Raw genomic sequence first — 21171 nt, forward strand, 5'->3', positions numbered from 1 at the left:
ATCAGGGCATGCATTTTATACTATTGGAAAACTGGAAATACCTAGTTTCTAGTTCCAGAAACGACACTCGATTTCAGCATCGGAACAAAGAGTTATGGCCGAAACAAAATCACTGCCAGAGCAATACGGGACACAATTCCAGTTTTGGCAAATTTTCGAAATCTCATCATTCACTTATCCAAATCACGTAAATTTTTTAGGAAAACTTTATACACAACCTATATTACACATTTACATAAAAAACAAGTCAATGGGTCTACAAAAAGGTGCACCAAAGTGTACGGCAATGGCAGGGGCAGAAACGGTAATATTTTTTTCCCTTTCACTCCCTTTGAGCTATCTTTCACAACACCACTTATTTTCACTAGATTAAGCACTAATTCAACATAATTAACATCAAATTCCATCAACTCAGTTCATCAAGCCATAGTAGGATTTCATAGAGGCCACACACAAGATTCCCAACCATCTAAAACTACTTATATGAATTTATGAGATCACAAGTGCAATATAACTTCCATAAATCAAGAATCAAGGGGTTGATCATTGTATACCTTCTTAGATGATCAAGGCAGAAATTTTATGTCCAATGGAGCTCAAGAAAACTGTGCAAATGAAGCCCCTTTCCTAGCTTAAGATGATCACCAAGTGATTTGCAAGTTGTGGTAAAAATTTGAGATGATTTGGACAAGAAATGAGCAAGAAAATGAAAAGCTTTTGGTCTTGTTTCTTCCTTGGGGGTGGCCGGCTGTCTTGAATGAAGAGAGAGAGAGAGAGTGTGTGTGTGTGTGCTGAAAATAAAGCTTCCTTGAGAAGGTTAAATATATGGCCACGCATTCGCGCGCATTTCGCGCCCGATTCCTCTCGGGTTTGTTTCACTTGTACACTAAACCTCTAATGCACTTCCATTCATACTATTATTCTTCACTTTTAATGGTCTAAAACTAAAGGTTTAAAGTCCCTCAATTAATCGCGCACGCGAAAACGCGTATTTCTGATTTGTGCGCGATAAAGTGAAATTTTCAAGAAATTCTTATAACGATAGTTTTACTAACTAATAATTGAACACTTAAACATAAAAATACCTATTTCAAGACTAATGTACAAGTCTCCAATTTTCCAAGCTTATTGTATTCTCGAATCGATTATTGTTTCCAAACGCGTTTTCACTATTCTCACTTAACGAGTTTTCAAAAATTAAGTTTTGAAACGAGTCATTTTAAAATTATAAGTAAGTCATAGTTCCATGTATTTGGGTCTAAAAAGGTTGAAATAAAATATTCGGAGTAAATGAGTATTTAAATATTTAAATAAGTCAGTAATAGGAATTTAAAATAAATAAATTTGCGAATCCTCATACGCGGGGCGGGGCGGGGCGAGGCGGGGGGTGTGGGGCAAGGGGCGGGGGATGGGGGGAGTTATTTGACAATGGGGCGGGGGACGGGGGAAGGATCCCCCGCCCCATTGCCACCGCTAATCTTATTCATTGTATTGTTATTTCAATTAAATAGATAAACAACTCAAAATAAACATGTACCTAGATATATGTTATGACAAGTGTTATGATAAACTTCTCAAAATAAACATATACCCAGATATATTTATTCATTGGCGCATCGTTTCAAGAAAGTATAGGAGGGTTTGGCCCAAATACGATTACCTACAGAATCCAGAGAAAACGAGCACAGTTTGGTATGGGGCTTGTAGTGACCTACAGATTTGAATGAGCTGACCACGTGCAGAATCCCCTATTCTGTTTTTCTCTGCTTTTCTAGGTCCTTTCCTCAAGGACGACCAAGGGCCAACAACTTCAGCATGATTCTTCCAAGAAGGGCGAGGCGGCCCCCAGTATTCCAAAGGAAAAGACTTAACATATAAAGAAATTTCCACTTTTCCTAATCCCGCGGTGGACGTATGCTCGGTTGAAGCTGGATTTAGAAAGAGTGGGCCACTTATGTTTACTAAATGAGCAGGGTAGTACCTTAACTAAGTTCTTGTCGATATTAATATATGGGATATTATTAATATAAATAGATTAGCACATATTATATTTCTTGGTCTTGATGGTTGTAGTATACATTATTTGCAATGATGTCAAAACTAGTTACATAAGTGTTTAATAAGATAATCAAATTCACTAAATTGATGTGCATAGAAAATATCATATAAATAACTATTTAAGTATTAATGATATACTCTCTATATGTCGTATGTATAAGTGATTCTACTACTTAAATTATTATAATATTTAAATATGAATTATTATATTTTGACTCTCTTGATTATTATACATATTAGAGTAACTATATCATTAGAGATTGGATAAAAGGATGACAATGAAAGCTAGTGTCAGCGAGAAACTAATAGAATGGGATAAGACTAGGATGGGATTGGACGGGGGATTTTTCTCCCCGGTCTTAAATGGGGCGGGTGATGAGAGAGGATACACCCGGCCCGTCCCGCTCTATCCCACATGGAAAAAATTATATGACATACAAAACATAATAATTATAAATTCAAGATTTAGCTTTGTTATGATTCATTGGATTTGAAAGGATTTAGGATTACTCATTCTACCTTGCCCATTTAACAAATACAATTATTTATTTTACTACTCAACTGCCGGTATTATTATGTAATAAGCGTTATATATTGATTTTTCCCCCTTCTCGTTTGTTTGTTTTGTAGCCCTTTTGATAGAAGTTGCTTTATATGCATGTTTGTTGATTATAGTTGGGTGGAGATGATGTTACTTCAGTAGTACACCTGGGTTCCTGGTTAGGCCAATCTTTGAAAACTTAAAGTAGTTTCATGTTGTTGGAAGGATCTTACGTTGTACTGGTGTCTTCCCCTGTGGGCACTCACTGGAGCAGGGGCAGGGAACACGGGGCGGGGCCGGGGGCAAGGATGGGAAAAGTTATTTGACAATGGGACAATGGGCCTCCCAATCCAAAACCTGACGGTTACCATCTCTAATTGCTTATAGCATGAAGTACAAAAGGATAGTGAGTAATCTAATCTGTAAGGATTCACCATCTTTAATAATAGAGGAATTATTTCATTATTAGCCACTTATTAAAATATAACTTGAAAAATTTGAATACTAAGAGGACAAATCTTAAGTATGTGTATCTAAGTATATATTTATTAAGAGTTACATTTTGGTAATAAGAAGATGATTCATCACATTAGAGTTGGCACATGTTTCATACCCTAAATTAATGTGAGATAAATTTAATAAAGGATAATAATTATATGGTGAACATGAATGGAAAAGTGAAATCATCTACTTGAATTTTTCTTTATACTTTGGTGGCCATGATGTTTTATTAAAAGCCAATCTTGATCTATAAATGTAAGTTAGTCAATTATGGTTAATCAATGATAATTTAAAGTGGTTTAATTTATCTAATTCTTGTGATTAAGAATTCCAATTTTTACTTATTGCCACAAGAATTCCAATTCTTGTGATTAAGTCACACACATTAAGATTTTCTTTTGTATAAAATTAAAAGATACTCAATTTAAAAACTTATAATTTAATTCGTTAGACAAATTAAACTTCAACGGATTATTATGTAGGTATGGATAAGTCTTCTAAAACAAGAGTTATATTAGAAAATGAAAACTAAATCCTATTGGAACTAGTTATGTATTTCCTACTAGAATTAAATTCTTTATTTGTCTATATATATCGTCATAACTTAAAACAATAAGATATAAATTTACACAGAAGTATGTGATATTTTAGAGCAAATCTAGGGAGAGAAAAATACCAAATTTTGGCCAATCAAGAGAGAAGAAATCGGTTATTTCTTTTCTCATTCTCTTGATCGGATTCCTAGTTGACGAACTAGGATTTCTTGTTTTCCACATGTTCATCAACTCGTGAGATTTATTCTTGATGGAGAGCTAGTACTTATCTCATTATAGGTGAAACTACATAAGAGATTTCTTGCATTAGAATTCGTGTGGATCACTATTAGAAGTTGAACATGTGCATAACTTGAGTAGATTATACCAACTTTGGCCTCAAACTTAAGAAGATCTTCATTATTTGAAAGTAATCTTCTTAATTACTTTTAACCCCATAGAATCTAACCAAAATGGATATGTTCATAGGGATCAAAATTTTAGTTTTCTGCTGCTTATACCTCACTACAACAAAAATGGCCTTTCCTGACATGTCTATAAGGACACTTGTTGGTTTGTGTCATTATACCAAACGTATCATGACACTTATTAACCAACTCAATAATATGCACTATAATTTTTTTATTTTATCATGATATAAAATAATAATGTGCCTTTTGGCTACCTATCATGACACTTGGGAAAATGTGAGAAAAAAAAAAGACAAACGACATCGTTTTAATTTGGCTCCAGACACTTGGTAAAGTACTCTGAAGTTTCATTTTGCCGGCAAAAGGACTTGGTGAAAATTTTCTTCTTCCCATATCTCTCACCTCTCCGCATACAATCTATCTCAGCTAATCTAGAATGTTGGTCAAGCTATCTCCGCAAACAACCATCTTCATCTTTTCTAACCTCAACTTTAAATCCTTCGGCTAAGACATCTGGAAGGGCAGGCAGGGAGTAAAATTAGAAGATCGGAGCTGTACATTGGGAAAGCTGGAAGATACTTCAGGCGCGCAAATGTTGTTCCAAAATCAAAATGGTAAACACAATGAAGCTCTTATGTTTGATTTCATTGTCAAGAAATTACCTGCAACTTGGAAATTAAGGTAATCAGAATTAAAAGGAGGAAATTGTATTGTCCTGCAACTTGGAAATTTTTTTCTGAGAAGTAAAGATTCTTGGCCTGAGCTGTCGCTAGTTGAGTTATATTGTCCTCATTTAAGATTATTGAAAGATTTAAATGTGATATCTATCTAATTGTAGCATTAATAGCAACTCGGTGTTGGATGCTTTTTCTTTTGCTGCAATGGAGATGAAAACTTGAGGAAATTTGTTCAATTGGATTGCGTATTTTGTGAGGAGATCGATCTTTATGTCCATGTTACATTTTTTCTATTGTCATGCCATAATTGTACATAGGCTAGCTAATAAAGTGTCCATGGGTGATTAGTATGTTGCCCAAAACCTGTTCGATAAAAAGTCAATTCCCCCCTGTTTTTCATTTTTTTCTATGAAACCTAGCTGTAATTGAAGTTTATTTAGGCAGCTAGTTCTGTTTGGGGGTAGGGACGGTTAAGCAAAACTGTGAATAGAGAACTTCAACCAAATTGCATTGCTTATCGTAATCATGAACACTCAGCAACAAGTTCGATATAAATAAATGAAACAAGGACCATGGTCTATATATGCCTAGTAGGAAATTATTCTGGTGACAAAATTGGGAAACCGTGACTATGTAAGCCCAAAGACAATTAAGATGCAGATAATGGACTGCCAATGTGAGGCACAAAATTTGCATAACAAAGGTAACCTTTGCTGCCTTTTGGCTTTTGCCACAAAGGTGGTCCTCCGGCTAAGTGCATATTTCAACCAATGGTATCACTTATATCACTATTGCTTTTTTCTATGTTAAATTCTATGTAGTACTTGCATCTTTACAGCATTTTTCTATTTTAAATTGTATGTCTAATCAGTACATGAGTTGCTTGAAATATATAGTATAACGCTTGTACTAAGTGTCTTCTGCACTTGATCAGTCTATTATATTGCAAATTTTGAGCCCAAAAAAGGGGACTTTTAGATTAATAAGACAGAGACATTGATGCAGTTGGGTCAAAGTATTTTGACATGTTCATAAGGATCTTCATAGGCATGATTAGAAGCTAGGGGACTTTTCTATCATTCTTTTTTCCAATTACCTATGCCATCAGCTGCATGTATTTCTAAAGAGATGACTTATAAAATTAATCACTACACACCAAAGATGTATGTATACTTTGATAGAAATTTAGTAAAATTCTTGAATTTCGCCTTTAGTTTTCACGCGCATGTGTTTGTTTAACCATTGACATTTCAGATTGAACTTAAGGAATTTTGCGAAGACGTGAGCGCAGGAGTTGGTACGAAGGGTTTTTTTCTGTTATTAGGTAAATAAAATTTCTATCCGCTTACTTGCAAATTCTGTTTTTATAGATTGTTGAGAAATTTTGCATTTTGTTGATTTCCTTTATTTGCTGGCTGCTTGATTTAGTAGACTGTAAATTCTTGAACTTGAAATTAGGGACTTGTAAGCCACGACCTGAGTTTAAAAAGTAGGCTATTGGAAGCTCGTTGGAGGAAATTTATTTATATTAAAAGTATGGATAAAAGATGGATGGATTTTCCAAGAACACGTGAAAAGTACGAGACATGACTTCAAATGTTTCTAAACTTCGCATTTTCAAGATCAAGTTGCGACGGAAAGATTTTGTGTCCTTGCAAAGATTGCGGCATGGGTGTTTGTGTGACAAAAATGGAAGCATATAATCATTTGAAAGTGATAGGATTTATCAAGGGTTATAATAATTGGATAGCACATGGAGAACTTTCAAACTACAATGAAGCCATATCTAATTCTGAAAATACATCAATTGGGGTTTCAAATGGGACTAATGACATGCAAGACTTGGTCCATGATGTATTTGGGATACCACAGGGAACAAATGAATTGAATAGAGAAGGGGGCATTCCTGTTTCAGAGGCTGAAAAATTTTACAAATTGATTGATGATTCTCAACAGGATTTGTACAGTGGTTGCAAAAATTTCTCGAAATTGTCTTTCATTATTCGTTTGCTTCACCTAAAATGCCTGGGTAAGATGAGTAACAAGATTTTTAATATGCTTGTTGAACTGTTGAGAGAAGCATTTCCGGAGGCCATGACTAATTTGCCGTCTTCTTACTATGAGGCTGAGAAATTGATGAATTCATTGGAGCTGGGTTATGAAAAGATCGATGCATGTCCTAATGATTGTTCTCTTTATTGGGGTAGTGCTGAAAAAAGAACTTCATGTGAAACATGTAATGAGCTTAGGTGGGTTGCTTCAGAAAATGATCCAACTAGGGAAAAAAGGAAAATTCCTCAAAAAGTGTTGTGGCATTTTCCCTTAAAACCTAGATTACAAAGACTATTTATGTCTTCTAAAATTGCATCTCAAATGAGATGGCATGAGGAAAAACGTACAAAAGATGGTTGTATGAGACATCCAGCTGATTCTCCAGCTTGGCAAACTTTTGACCATCTACATCCAGAATTTGCTAAGGATTGTCGAAATGTTAGATTGGGGTTGGCATCTGACGGGTTTAATCCATTCAACAACATGAGTTCTACACACAGTACTTGGCCTATAGTTTTAATACCATATAACTTACCTCCGTGAATGTGTATGAAGCAAGCGTACTTCATGTTGTCTTTGTTAATACCCGGACCATCCTCTCCTGGGAATAATATTGATGTTTATCTACAGCCTCTAGTTAAAGAACTGACCGAATTGTGGGATTTTGGTATTCAAACTTATGATGCATCCCAAAAAGAAAATTTTCAACTGCATGCGGCTCTGTTGTGGACCATTAGTGATTTCCCTGGATATACAATGTTATCTGGGTGGAGCACTAAAGGTGAATATGCTTGTTTTGTTTGTCACAAGTTCACTCATGCACGACGGTTGACTCATAGTTTCAAATATTGCTACATGGGTCATCGGAGATTCTTAGATAGTAAGCATAAATTTAGAAAGCAAGCCCAATTCTTTGATGGCACCGAAGAACATGGAAAGCGACCACCTTTGCAAACCGGGGATATGATTGTGAGTGAATTGGGAGACTTGCAAATTAAATTTGGAAAACTTGTGAAAGGTAATCCGAAGCTGCCTTTCAATTGGAAAAAGAGGAGTATTTTCTTTGACTTGCCATATTGGAAAGATAATGTCTTAAGACACAATCTTGACTTCATGCACATTGAGAAGAATGTTTGTGAAAATATTTGGGGGACATTGCTGGACATTGAGGATAAAACAAAGGACCATTATAATTCCCGCCGTGATTTGAGAGAAATGGGAATAAGAAAAGAGTTGCATCCCATTGAGACAGAACCTGGAAAGGTATACTTACCTCCATCTTCCTTTGCAATGGATAAAAAACAGAAAACTATGTTTTGCAATGTGCTAAAATAGGTGAAAGTTCCAGATGGTTATGTAGCTAACGTCTCAAGATGCGTTCGAGTAAAACCACCAAGAATTTCAGGGCTTAAAAGTCATGATAATCATATCCTAATGCAGCAATTGATGCCTATAGCTTTGAGAAAGACTTTGCCAAAATCAGTGCGCTATCCTTTGATTCGATTGAGTAGATACTTCAGGCAGCTTTGTTCTAAAGTTATTTGTCCTCAAGATGTGGTTCGTTTGGAAAGTGAAATTGCCGTCATACTCTGTGATCTTGAGAAATGCTTCCCACCAACCTTCTTCGATGTCATGGTGCATTTAGTTGTTCATTTGGCAACTGAAGTGAAATTAGGTGGGCCGGTGTATTATCGTTGGATGTATCCTGTAGAGAGGTACTGCTTGTAATTCTCCTTATGCCTTAAATGTTTATTCCTTTTTTGCTTTCTTTGATTTGTGGAACTAATTAGAGAGTTTGGAATGATGATATTTTAGGTACTTAGGAACATTAAAATCTTATGCTCGAAATAAAAGTAGGCCTGAAGGTTCGATTGCTCAAGGCTACTTGGCAGAAGAATGCATTAACTTTTGCTCATTGTATCTTGCGGACTATGTTGAGACAAAATTCAACCGTCCAAGCAGAAATGAAGAAGTACATAAGGAAATTGAAGATGGTTTAGATATATTCTCTGAATCAGGACATCCTTTGGGGAAGGGCAAGCCAAACAGTCTTTGATGCTCATATCTTGAGTAAAGCACATCAGTATATTTTATTTAACTGTGATGCTGTCACACCTTACATAGAGTAAGTTCAACTACAACTTGATGCATTAAAATTTATTGTAGAATTCAATGTATGATTACAATTTTGACTCATGTACTTCTGGGCAGCATCGTAGATTGATAGAAGAAGGACATCCTCAAGTTCCACAACATCTAAAAGAGCGCTTGCACAGCGAAAATTTTGCGTGTTGATTTGCTGAACATGTAAGTAAAATTCTGAATATTAAGTACAATTTGAATTGTAGGACTTCAAATATAGTTTCATCTTTTTTTTTATTTACAGATTGACAAGTTAGAACTTCCTCAAAATGTTTTGGTGTTGAGAGAGTTGAGGTTCCTTGCTAAAGGTCTAGATGTTGTTGGAATCCAACATGACAGGTATGTTGTTAATGGATTTCGGTTTCACACCAAAGAAGTTGAGAAGAAAAGAAAAACGCATAATAGTGGTGTTACAGTCAATGCAACAACATCCAGTTTTGCAAGTATAAGGGATCAAAATTCAGTTTTGAGTGAACTAGTTTACTTCGGCGTCTTGAAAAATATGATTGAATTAATTTACGGAGGTTGTCGGGTGGTGTTATTCGAATGTGATTGGATATCAAATGGTTCGAGAATGAAACAAGATACTGATGGGTTTACTTTAGTCAATTTTGCAAACGTGAGGCCTCATGTTGAGCCATTTATACTCGCTTCACAAGCATCACAGGTTTTTTATGTGGAAGATCCAACTGATAAGGATTGGCAAGTGGTTATATCTACCACTGCAAGAGCTGGATATAACATGGGCACAACCATGGATGTTGAGACATATTTGCAAAGTGATGTTGGCAATCCTGTTGTTGAGAATGAAAATGAGGAAATTAGTTGGGTTCGTGAAAATGAACTTGGGATTGAAGTTGATTTGTCCCAATATAATCTGATTTAGAATCTTTTATAGCTTTAAAGCTTACTGGCCCTATTCTTCTCTGTTTCAATTGCTAGGCCTAGGCTTTATTTCCTTTTGTCGATGGGTTTTGCATTTTTTTTGTATTTTACTAATATGACCGACATTCTTAGTTTTGAAGGCATTTACAAAGCTTTGAGTTTAGTGCTCTCGGTGTCATGTTAAGCCTTCTGACAGATGTGATAAAAGACTTGGTGCTATTAGTTAAAACTTGTGTATTAATTTGCCTCTTTAAGGCATTTCTTCATTGATACTCTCATGGTCCAGTTTTTGGATTTCTAGTCTTGGTTAGTAATCGTCAGTCTTATTTTTTAAAAATGGCATTGGAATGATTTTCCTTTTAATGGCATGAGAACAATTGGCAACTGAGGCTATGATTTGGGGAGAACAATTGGTAACGTACGGAATGTGCAAATCATTTCAGACCAAACATAAAACTATCCAACTTTCCAAGGAACCCATTACTCATTTTAAGAGCCCAATGGGCTGGATAAATGCTGGTCATTATTTTATAAGCAATTCCATTAATTATAAGCTGTAATATTACATTTGTGAATCATTATTATGGCCAATTCTTTTTCCCAATAACCCGAGGTCTAATTTTTGATCAATAGAGATATTCTGAAACTTTAATCTATAAATTTCTTAAATAATTTTTTAATACCATGAAAAAATTATTTTTTAAACCAATAACAATACAAAAAGTTAATTCCGATGAGCTTTCTAGTCCAACTGATCTTTGATCGAATTTAATCGGTTTAGTCGCAATTTTGGATTATCCTTCAAAGTGACCGGAGACACGATCGAACCGATCAAGCACGATCGAATCGATCAAACCGATCATACTATATGTTTATGTTCAATCAAAGCGTTGTAAGTGTAAGCCTAAGGTTAATCATTGAAAAGTTCAATATTAAGATCTTGTAAGTGATAGTAAGCTTCTAATTAACACAAAGTTCAATGGCAATTGCTTTGGAATTGAAAACATTAAATATATATATATATATATGTTTATGTTCAATCAATGCGTTGTAAGTGTAAGCATAAGGTTAATCATTGCCAAGTTCAATAGTAAGATCTTGGAAGTGATAGTAAGCTTCTAATTAACACAAAGTTCAATGGCAATTGCTTTAGAATTGAAAACATTGAATATATATATATATATATATATATATGTTTATGTTCAATCAATGCGTTGTAAGTGTAAGCATAAGGTTAATCATTGAAAAGTTCAATAGTAAGATCTTGTAAGTGATATTAAGCTTCTAATTAACACAAAGTTCAATGGTAATTGCTTTGGAATTGAAAACATTGAATATATATATATATATGTTTATGTTCAATCAATGCGTTGTAAGTGTAAGCCTAAGGTTAATCATTGAAAAGTTAAATAGTAAGATCTTGTAAGTGATAGTAAGTTTCTAATTAACACAAAGTTCAATGGCAATTGCTTTGGAATTGAAAACATTGAATATATATATATATATATATATTCAATGTTTATGTTCAATCAATTCTAATCCCAATGTTTATCAATGGAAAGTTCATGTATTCACAAGTTAATTTTCTTGTTTCATAAACTAATTCGATCCTTCCAATGGCTTGTTAGACTACAAGCCGTACATAATTGCTAGCAGCATAAAATAAATTGAGTAACCGAAAACATTTTGATTAAAAGAATGTTTTTTGTTAGCTTCTCAAAATTTTTAATTATTTTTATACTTTTAGTTGTTATATTACATTGTATATAGCTTTAACAAAATTTTTGTTTGTTATATTTTTAGTTGTTATATAGCTGTCAAAATATTTTTGATTGTTATATTATATTGTATATAGCTCTTGCAAAATTTTTATTTGTTATATTTTTAGTTGTTATATTATATTTTTTAGTAATGATCAACCAAGTAGATTAGAAGACAATAGCAATATTAATCAGAGAAGCAAGTATAGATAAGCAATGAAGATTTTATTAAACAGAAATATAAAATAGAGAAACAAACCAAGTGTCTACCAAGCTTTACCCAAACTTGAAGACCAAACACTAGGAAGAGCAACTTCTCTTTGATGAACGAAGATCAACTAGATGTACAATGGAGGGAGCTCTTCCTCCTTACCCTAAGCCTCACTTAGTCAAGCTAGGAAGTTTTACAATCACTCAGAAAACCCTCAACAAAGCTACACTAAAGATCCTTTCAACCACAAAAGAAATGCTCAACAGAAATTCACACCACTTTAATACAAATCTGCTTTGGAGACTATTTTCTAGCTAAAATATCTCTTGAGAACTTGTAAACAAAGTGAGCAAAAGTTCCTACTTCGTTCAGACCAGTTTGATTTTAAAGGGAACCAGAAATGGGCTTCATCAATGCTTCCAACGGATAGAAGGCAGCTGAAGAGTCAACTAGCCGTTGGGGCTGTCGGACGTCCGACGAACAAATCATCGTCCGAACCAATCGTCCGAAAAACAGCAAGTTTGACGTTCGGACGTCCGATGAGTGTTTATCGTCCGACAGTACAGCGTCCGAGCTTAGGCCGAGAGTTGGCAAGTTAATTTGGAATTTCTCGGACGTCCGATGCGGTTGATGTGCGTCCGAGATGTGCGTCCGAACCTTCCGGACGTCCGATGACTCTTTGTGAGCGTCCGACATAGCTTCCTTCTTGATGTTCTTACTTCTTTCGGACGTCCGACAGTTTCCTTTCGGCCGTCCGACCTGTTTGTCCTGTTTTTGCTTCTCCTTTTTGACTGTTTTGCATTTCATGACACATTCGAACCTGATTCTAAACACAAACACTCATATTTGAAGAAAGTTAGATAAATCAAAGTGTTCACTTTCTTGGTCTGTATAAACAAACTTTTGTGATCATCAAAACCAAGAATAACATTCTCCCCCTTTTTGATGATGACAAAACAAAAGTTTGAAATTGATGATTGTAATGAAAACTCCCCCTGTCTTAGTAAATCCTAAAATTTAAAAATTTTGAAAAACTCCCCCTCACTTGGCTGCCCATCCGAGTTAAACAATTCCATTCAACAATTAAACATATCAGCCAATCCAAATTTAAACAATCAATCCAACATATCCTAACATCACTAATCATCAATCACCAATCATCATACATCATACCATCTCCCCCTTTTTGTCATCACAAAAGGGCAACTAATCACATCAACATCAACATCCCCTTTTTGTCATCCACACAGTCACAAATTTACACAAGTTCACAAATCAATATCCTGGTGACAGTATAGAGTATACATTCATCAAAACAGTACTTAAAATATACAATCATATTCAATACAAATTCATTACATTCACACAAGCAGAATAGACAATCATTCATCAAAATATTTAGACATCCATCAAAACAGTACTTAAACATCCACCAGATCATACCAAAAGAAACTTAAAATATCCATTACAATACATATTCATTGTTGAATACCACAAACACATAAAAGAGACAAACAGAATGCAAATGTCCTAAATGATGAACTAAGTGGATCCAAGAGTCCTCCGAGAGAGCTGATATTGAGAGAGGTCTTCCTCATCAGTTTCTTCATCATCTTCAGTAGCTTCTTCAATTGGTGCCTTGCCTTTGTCTGATGTGGAAGGGCCATGAGGAGTCACAGGAGTTGATGGATTCGGATCTGGAACTGATGAACCTGGATCAGTGGTTCGAGGTTCTTTGTCATGTGAGACTTCCTCAACCACAGGTGGAGGAAAAAGAAGGTTCTTTTTATCAAGAAAAGCAGCTTGTTGCTCAGAAGACATGGTGAGCATTAGGCCATGTTCTAGAAGAAGAACATGCTGTTTGAGTTCATGAAGAAGCTCAATTACCTCATTACTGGAAGAGGAAGATGCTTTAGTGGTAGACTTCCTAGGGTGAATGGGAGTGAGTGAAATGGGTGAAGAATCATGTACAGTCTTAGATCTTTGTTCACTAGATGATGCCCCCTTATATGCCCACAGATTATCTTTAAAAATAAGATTTTTCCTTTCAAAATATGCTCTGGTAAAAGCATAAGAAGATGCTTCTTTGGGACAAACACCTAGAATTGGAACTTTGTAAAATTCAAAAATCTTTTGAAGAAACTTCCCATAGGATAGTTTTCTTCGAGAGTCAGTAGCATAGCGAAGTAAAAACTTGCACATGACAAAGCCAAAATCAATCCGAATTTTTTCTCGAAAACAGTAAAAAAGATACAGCTCCATTTTGTTTGCATCAGTTCTATGGCCATCAGTGGGCACAAGCAAGTTTGAAATGATAGAAAAGGCAATCAAATTCACAGGAGCCAAATCATTCAACTTAGCATCAGCAGGTGAAGAAAAACTTCTTTTGAAATAAGTTAACATTTTTGTCCCATCAAAATGATTTGCAGCAGTAGGAAGCTCTTCATAAGAAAAGAAATTAGCGACCTTATCTTTGCACAAACGTTCAATGGTAGTCTTTAAAATGGAATTCACAGTATCAGAATCAAAGATTAGGTCTACCCCATTTACCCTAGACATGATCTCAGTTTGGTCAGTTCCTTTCCTAAGGTTAGCAAAAAATTGATGCAGCATATCAGGATAGTAGACATTGGGCATGGAAATGAGATGCGACCATTTCTGGAAATCAAATAGACTTAGAATGGATTCTAAACCTATGGAACGAAATTCAGAGGGGTTTACAGTTCTTTGAGGGATGACACCCTTCTGAGATATCCAGGCGTATTTGTCTTTTGCAGCATCATCAAAGAATGGAGGGAGAGGGACTGATTTAGGAGGTGGTTGAGAAGATGTCCCCTGTCCAGATTCTGGTTGAGAAGTGGGTTGTGGAGTAGGCCGTGACATTTGACCCTTGATAGCTCCTCTTTTGACGCGTTTGGATGTCCGTTTGACAGTAGGAAGATCCTCATCCTCATCCCTGAGTGGATGCTTACGTCCGGCAGTAACTTTTCCTCCCCTTAGATTCACCATTGCGCGAAATGTGTGGAATGAAGAATGCAAATGATGCACACAGCAGTAGGGAAGTGAATCGAACAAAAATTTTGGAACAAAAGACCGTGTACAAGATTTGACAGAGCGGTTATGAGAAGGTAGGGTTTTGAGGAAAATTTGGGAATGTGCGAATTGATAGATGATTTTGTGAAATGATCAGGAAAAGTGACTCGCAATTGATCAGGAATTGTTTTGGTTGAGTCAATTTTGAAATGAGGGTTTCAGAACGATGTGAATTGGAGAGTGAGAGATGAGAGGGTTTTCGTCCGAGAGGAAATAGAATAGGAAAGGTTTGAAGCAAATGAGAAAGAAAGTAGTTTTAAAAAATGAGCCGTTGCATTGTCGGACGGCCGAACGAAGTTGTGCGTCCGACATCTGCGTCCGAACAGGTGCAATCTGGAAAATGGCTGAAGAACATCATCGGACGTCCGTTCATCCTCTTTCGGACGTCCGAAGGCAATGAAAAATTTATGATGATTTTTCGAACATTCCTAATTTTGATCTTAGATGAATGAATTGATCTAATGGCAAAGCTTTTGTAAAAATATCAGCAAATTGATCTTTAGAGCAAACATAATTTACACAAATTTCACCTTTTTGAACAAGATCACGAATAAAGTGGTGCTTTATTTCAATATGCTTTGTCCTAGAATGCTGAATAGGATTTTTGGTCAAATTTATAGCACTAGTATTATCACAGAATACAGGCATGCAGTCATACAACAATCCATAGTCATTCAGGGTATGCTTCATCCATAAAAGTTGAGCACAACATGCACTAGCGGCAATATATTCTGCTTCGGTTGTAGACAATGAGATTGCATTTTGTTTCTTGCTAAACCAAGAGACTAAAGAATTTCCAAGAAAGTGACAAGATCCACTGGTACTCTTTCTATCTACACGACACCCTCCAAAATCAGCATCCGAATAACCATATAGTGCAAACTCACTGGATTTAGCATACCAAAGACCATAGTCTAATGTACCTTTCAAATACCTAAAAATTCTTTTTACAGCATTCAAATGTGATTCTTTTGGACACGATTGAAATCTAGCACACAGGCAAACTGCAAACATAATATCAGGTCTACTTGCAGTTAAATAGAGTAAGCTTCCGATCATACCTCTATAATGCTTTTCATCCACATGATTACCTTCTTCATCTTTGTCAAGCTTTGTAGAAGTGCACATTGGAGTTCCAACTTGCTTTGAGTCCTCCATGCCAAACCTTTTCAGTAATTCCTTGGTATACTTTGCTTGATTGATAAAGATTCCCTCAAGAGTTTGATGTATTTGAAGTCCAAGGAAGAAATTTAATTCTCCCATCATACTCATTTCAAATTCATTTTGCATAGTGGTGGAAAACTCCTTACATAGATACTCATTAGTAGCACCAAAGATAATATCATCAACATATATTTGCACAATGAGAAGGTCATTCAACACATGCTTAGTAAAAAGTGTGGTGTCCACAATACCTCTTTTGAAACCTTTTTCAATCAAGAACCCACTTAATCTTTCATACCAAGCTCTTGGAGCCTGTTTTAAACCATATAAAGCTTTAGAAAGTTTAAACACATGACTTGGAAATTTTGTATTTTCAAAACCTGGGGGTTGATCCACATACACTTCTTGATCAATAAAACCATTTAAAAAGGCACTTTTAACATCCATTTGAAACAATTTGAAACCTTTGAAGCAAGCAAAAGCAAGAAGCATTCTAATAGATTCTAATCTTGCTACGGGAGCAAATGTTTCATCAAAATCTATTCCTTCTTCTTGTGCATATCCTTTAGCAACTAATCTGGCTTTATTTCTTACAACAACACCTTTATCATCCAACTTATTTCTAAAAATCCACTTTGTGCCAATGATAGGTTGATTTTGAGGTCTATCAACAAGTGTCCAAACTTCATTTCTCTCAAATTGATTAAGTTCCTCTTGCATTGCCAAAATCCAGTTTTCATCCTTTAAAGCATCATTGATATTTTTGGGTTCAAAAAGAGAAACTAAAGCAAAATTATCAAACAATTTTCTAGATGAGGAACGAGTGTTTACCTTCTCGGATGGATCACCAATTATAAGCTCTTTTGGATGATTTTGGTTGAATTTCCAAGCCTTGGGAAGATCTTTGAGTGGATCATCATTTTTGTCTTCATCTTCCTCATCTTGATCATTATGAACTTCAGTTTCCATTTCAGTTGCTGCTGGTTTAGAACTTCCTTCATTTCCAATTGATAGCTTTTCCATTCCTTCTCGAACACCTACATCATCATCCTCACAAGAACTTTTGGAATTATCATGATTGGTTTCATCAAAGGTTATATGTATAGCTTCCTCAATCACAAGAGTCCTTCTATTAAAAACTCTATATCCTCTTTTATTCTCACAATATCCCAAAAATATTCCTTCATCAGATTTTTTATCAAACTTACCAAGATGTTCCTTTAGATTCAAAATAAAGCATTTACAACCAAATACTTTGAAATAACCAACCGTAGGTTTCTTATCAAAAATCAGTTCATAAGGGGTTTTCTTTAAAATAGGCCTCAAGAGAGTTCTATTCATCACATAACATGCTGTGTTTACCGCTTCAGCCCAAAGATATTTAGGCAACCTACATTCATTCAACATAGTTCTAGCAGCCTCTTGGAGAGTCCTGTTTTTCCTTTCTACAACACCATTTTGCTGTGGAGCCCTTGCAATAGAGAACTCATGTGTTATACCATTATGATCACAAAATTCTGGAAAACCACAATACTTGAATTCAGTCCCATTATCACTCCTAATCCTAACAACTTTTAACCCAAGCAGATTTTGTACTTTAGCAAACAATGAAGTAAAATTCTTGAAGGCATCATCTTTATGAGCAAGAAATATCACCCATGTGTATCTAGAATAATCATCCACAATCACAAAACAGTATTTCTTACCACCCAAGCTAGAGATTTGAGTAGGACCAAATAAGTCAAGATGCAAGAGTTCTAAGGGTTTTGAAGTAGATACACACTTCTTTGTTTTAAAAGAAACTTTTGTTTGCTTTCCAAATTGACATGCATCACATATTTTATCCTTTTCAAAAGTGATTTTTGGCAGGCCTCTAACTAGTTCCTTTTTCGAAATTTCCTTTAGTAAGTCCATGTTAAAATGACAAAGTCTTCTATGCCACAACCAAGGATCTTCATTTGAAGCTTTAAGACATTTTAAGCTAGAAGAATCAACTTTATTAAGGATCACAATATATATGTCGTTAAACCTCTTTCCTTTGAACACAATATTATATTTGGAATCAAGTACAATGCATTCATGCTTTTTAAACAACACATACAAGTCTTTATCACACAATTGACTAACACTAAGCAGATTATATCCTAAGTTATCAACTAAGAGCACATTGTGAACAAAGGTTTCACCATCCTTACCAACATCACCTATTCCAATTGTCTTAGCTTTCACATCATCACCAAATGTCACCTTTCCACTTGATTTTGATTTCAGCTTTATAAACAAAGAAGGATCACCGGTCATATGCCTTGAGCAGCCGCTATCAATGAACCATTTGGACTTGTTTGATCCTTTTTCCTGAAAAGATAAAGTGTTTGGTACCCTTTTTAATTTTTGGGTCCATAAGAGTTAGCATTGTATCTAACTAACCACATGCATCTCATCCCTTTGTTCAAATTCCTTTTCACATAGCAATCTCTACTCAAATGCCCTTTTTGACAACAAAAACTACACATAATGGAAGAGTTTTTAACATGTACTGGTTTAATATATCTTAATCCACCTCTTCTATATGTTGTGAAGCCATGTGCAATTTTGTTGTGTGGAAATGTTCTTTGACAAGCAGTAAGATGAGTAGATGACATGTTCTTTTTGAAGAAATCCTGCTTTCTTGCATTCAAGGTTTCATCCAATTTATCCATTCTTTTCTTCAAATCACCATGTCTTTCCTTCAGCATTTCACAAATATTTGTTTTTCTATCAAGCTCATTTTGAACATTGCATCCGGCTCTTACAAGACTTTCATTGTCAGTCTTTAGTTGTTTATTTTGTTGAAAAAGATTTGTATTTTCTTGAATGAGAAAAGCCATTTTCTGTTTTAACTGCTTGTTTTTATCATACGATTCCTTCAAGGCATCATGCAGTTTCTCAACAAAGGATTCAAGATCATCATCTTCATCATCATCACTTTCAGATAGAGAGTGTGTGGAAGTTACCTCATTATTTCCAATAGCCATGAAGGCCATTTGAGCTGATTCTTCTTCTTCTTCAACTTCCCCTTCGGAGTTGCATTCATTCCAAGTAATCTGAAAGTTGTTGAATCTTGGCTTCCTATCAGCTTTTCCATCTTTCATCTTCTTCATGGGGCATTCGTTTGCATAGTGTCCAATCTGTCCACATTCGAAGCATTTGTCCAACTGTTTCTTGTTGAAATCTTGTTTTCCTTTGTACTTTGCGATAGATGGCTGATTCTGGAATTGATTGCTAGGTCCTCCCCTTCTAAACTTTCTTTTATTCAAAATTCTTTTGAAGCCTCTGGTGATAAGAGCAAGATCATTATCATCACCATCCGAGTCTTCATCATCCAGGTGAGCTGGATCATCTTCACCTTGAGTAGTCTTTAGAGCAATGTTTCTCTTTGCTCTAGTATCCTCTTCCTCCTGCACTTTAGATTTCAGTTTCAACTCATAAGTGGTTAGTGAGTTAATGATAGATTCCATAGGCACAGAACTTAAATCCTTAGCCTCCTCTATTGCAGTCACTTTATTTTCCCATTCTTTGCCCAAAGCATTGAGAATTTTCCTGTTCTTCTCTCCCAAAGTGTACTCTTTGCCCAATGCTTCAAGATCTTTGATCAAGTCAGTGAACCTGCAATACATTTTGTCAATATCCTCAAGAGGTTCAATTTTAAATGATTCATATTTTGTAACCAAGATAGCCTTTTTTTGTTCCTTCACGTTGTCACCACCCTCATGGATTTCTCTTAGTTTATCCCACATTTCTTTGGCCGATTTGCAGCCTTTTACTCTAATTGATTCATTTGAATCTAGGGCACTATAAAGAACATTCATGGCCTTGGCATTCAATGTGAGGTTAGTTCTATCTTGAGCATTCATTTCAGCTCTCATTTTTGGCCGAAGCACCCCTGTATCTGCATCAAGAAAGTTAGCTTCATGCGGTCCTTCACTCACAATAAACCATAGTTCAATATCAATAGATTGTAAAAAGATAATCATCCGTTCTTTCCAGCTAATATAGTTAGATCCACTGAACATGGGAGGTCTAGTCACAGATTGCCCTTCAACAAACATAGCATGACTGGTTGTCATCTTTACTCCAAGCCGTTAGAGCTTAATCTCAAGGAGACCAAGCTCTGATACCAATTGTAAGACCCACAGACAACCAAGAGGGGGGGGTGAATTGGTTGATTAAAATCTTAACCAAGTTTATGCACTTTTTCTTTAATGAAAATTTACCTTCGTTTTTAGTAATGATCAACCAAGTAGATTAGAAGACAATAGCAATATTAATCAGAGAAGCAAGTATAGATAAGCAATGAAGATTTTATTAAACAGAAATATAAAATAGAGAAACAAACCAAGTGTCTACCAAGCTTTACCCAAACTTGAAGACCAAACACTAGGAAGAGCAACTTCTCTTTGATGAACGAAGATCAACTAGATGTACAATGGAGGGAGCTCTTCCTCCTTGCCCTAAGCCTCACTTAGTCAAGCTAGGAAGTTTTACAATCACTCAGAAAACCCTCAACAAAGCTACACTAAAGATCCTTTCAACCACAAAAGAAATGCTCAACAGAAATTCATACCACTTTAATACAAATCTGCTTTGGAGACTATTTTCTAGCTAAAATATCTCTTGAGAACTTGTAAACAAAGTGAGCAAAAGTTCCTACTTCGTTCAGACCAGTTTGATTTTAAAGGGAACCAGAAATGGGCTTCATCAATGCTTCCAACGGATAGAAGGCAGCTGAAGAGTCAACTAGCCGTTGGGGCTGTCGGACGTCCGACGAACAAATCATCGTCCGAACCAATCGTCCGAAAAACAGCAAGTTTGACGTTCGGACGTCCGATGAGTGTTTATCGTCCGACAGTACAGCGTCCGAGCTTAGGCCGAGAGTTGGCAAGTTAATTTGGAATTTCTCGGACGTCCGATGCGGTTGATGTGCGTCCGAGATGTGCGTCCGAACCTTCCGGACGTCCGATGACTCTTTGTGAGCGTCCGACATAGCTTCCTTCTTGATGTTCTTACTTCTTTCGGACGTCCGACAGTTTCCTTTCGGCCGTCCGACCTGTTTGTCCTGTTTTTGCTTCTCCTTTTTGACTGTT

At 35.8% G+C, this 21171-nt stretch overlaps 2 protein-coding genes across 2 annotated transcripts; both read left to right on the top strand.

Moving 5' to 3' along the window:
- The first annotated feature begins 4437 nt into the window (after positions 1-4437).
- On the top strand, positions 4438-10086 carry LOC113728900 (uncharacterized). Its single transcript, XM_072075932.1, has 5 exons — positions 4438-4678; positions 5996-8508; positions 8609-8918; positions 9005-9100; positions 9180-10086. Exon 2 carries the CDS (start codon positions 6338-6340, stop codon positions 7334-7336), a length of 999 nt encoding a protein of 332 aa, XP_071932033.1. The 5' UTR covers positions 4438-4678; positions 5996-6337; the 3' UTR covers positions 7337-8508; positions 8609-8918; positions 9005-9100; positions 9180-10086.
- On the top strand, positions 7337-9821 carry LOC113724353 (uncharacterized). The gene is made up of 4 exons (XM_027247264.1): positions 7337-8056; positions 8129-8508; positions 8609-8765; positions 9180-9821. Exons 1-4 carry the CDS (start codon positions 7337-7339, stop codon positions 9819-9821), a joined length of 1899 nt encoding a protein of 632 aa, XP_027103065.1.
- Positions 10087-21171: the final 11085 nt, after the last annotated feature.

Source organism: Coffea arabica, chromosome 2c (genome assembly GCF_036785885.1).
Source record: "Coffea arabica cultivar ET-39 chromosome 2c, Coffea Arabica ET-39 HiFi, whole genome shotgun sequence".
NCBI classification, from domain to species: domain Eukaryota; kingdom Viridiplantae; phylum Streptophyta; class Magnoliopsida; order Gentianales; family Rubiaceae; genus Coffea; species Coffea arabica.

Bases quoted from the DNA above. Each gene is read 5' to 3' on its own strand.
- LOC113724353 (XM_027247264.1), top strand. From the start codon at position 7,337: ATGTGTATGAAGCAAGCGTACTTCATGTTGTCTTTGTTAATACCCGGA. The intron at 8,057-8,128 runs GTATACTTACCT...GTGCTAAAATAG, and splicing joins TTGAGACAGAACCTGGAAAG to GTGAAAGTTCCAGATGGTTA. The intron at 8,509-8,608 runs GTACTGCTTGTA...ATGATATTTTAG, and splicing joins TGGATGTATCCTGTAGAGAG to GTACTTAGGAACATTAAAAT.
- LOC113728900 (XM_072075932.1), top strand. From the start codon at position 6,338: ATGTTTCTAAACTTCGCATTTTCAAGATCAAGTTGCGACGGAAAGATT.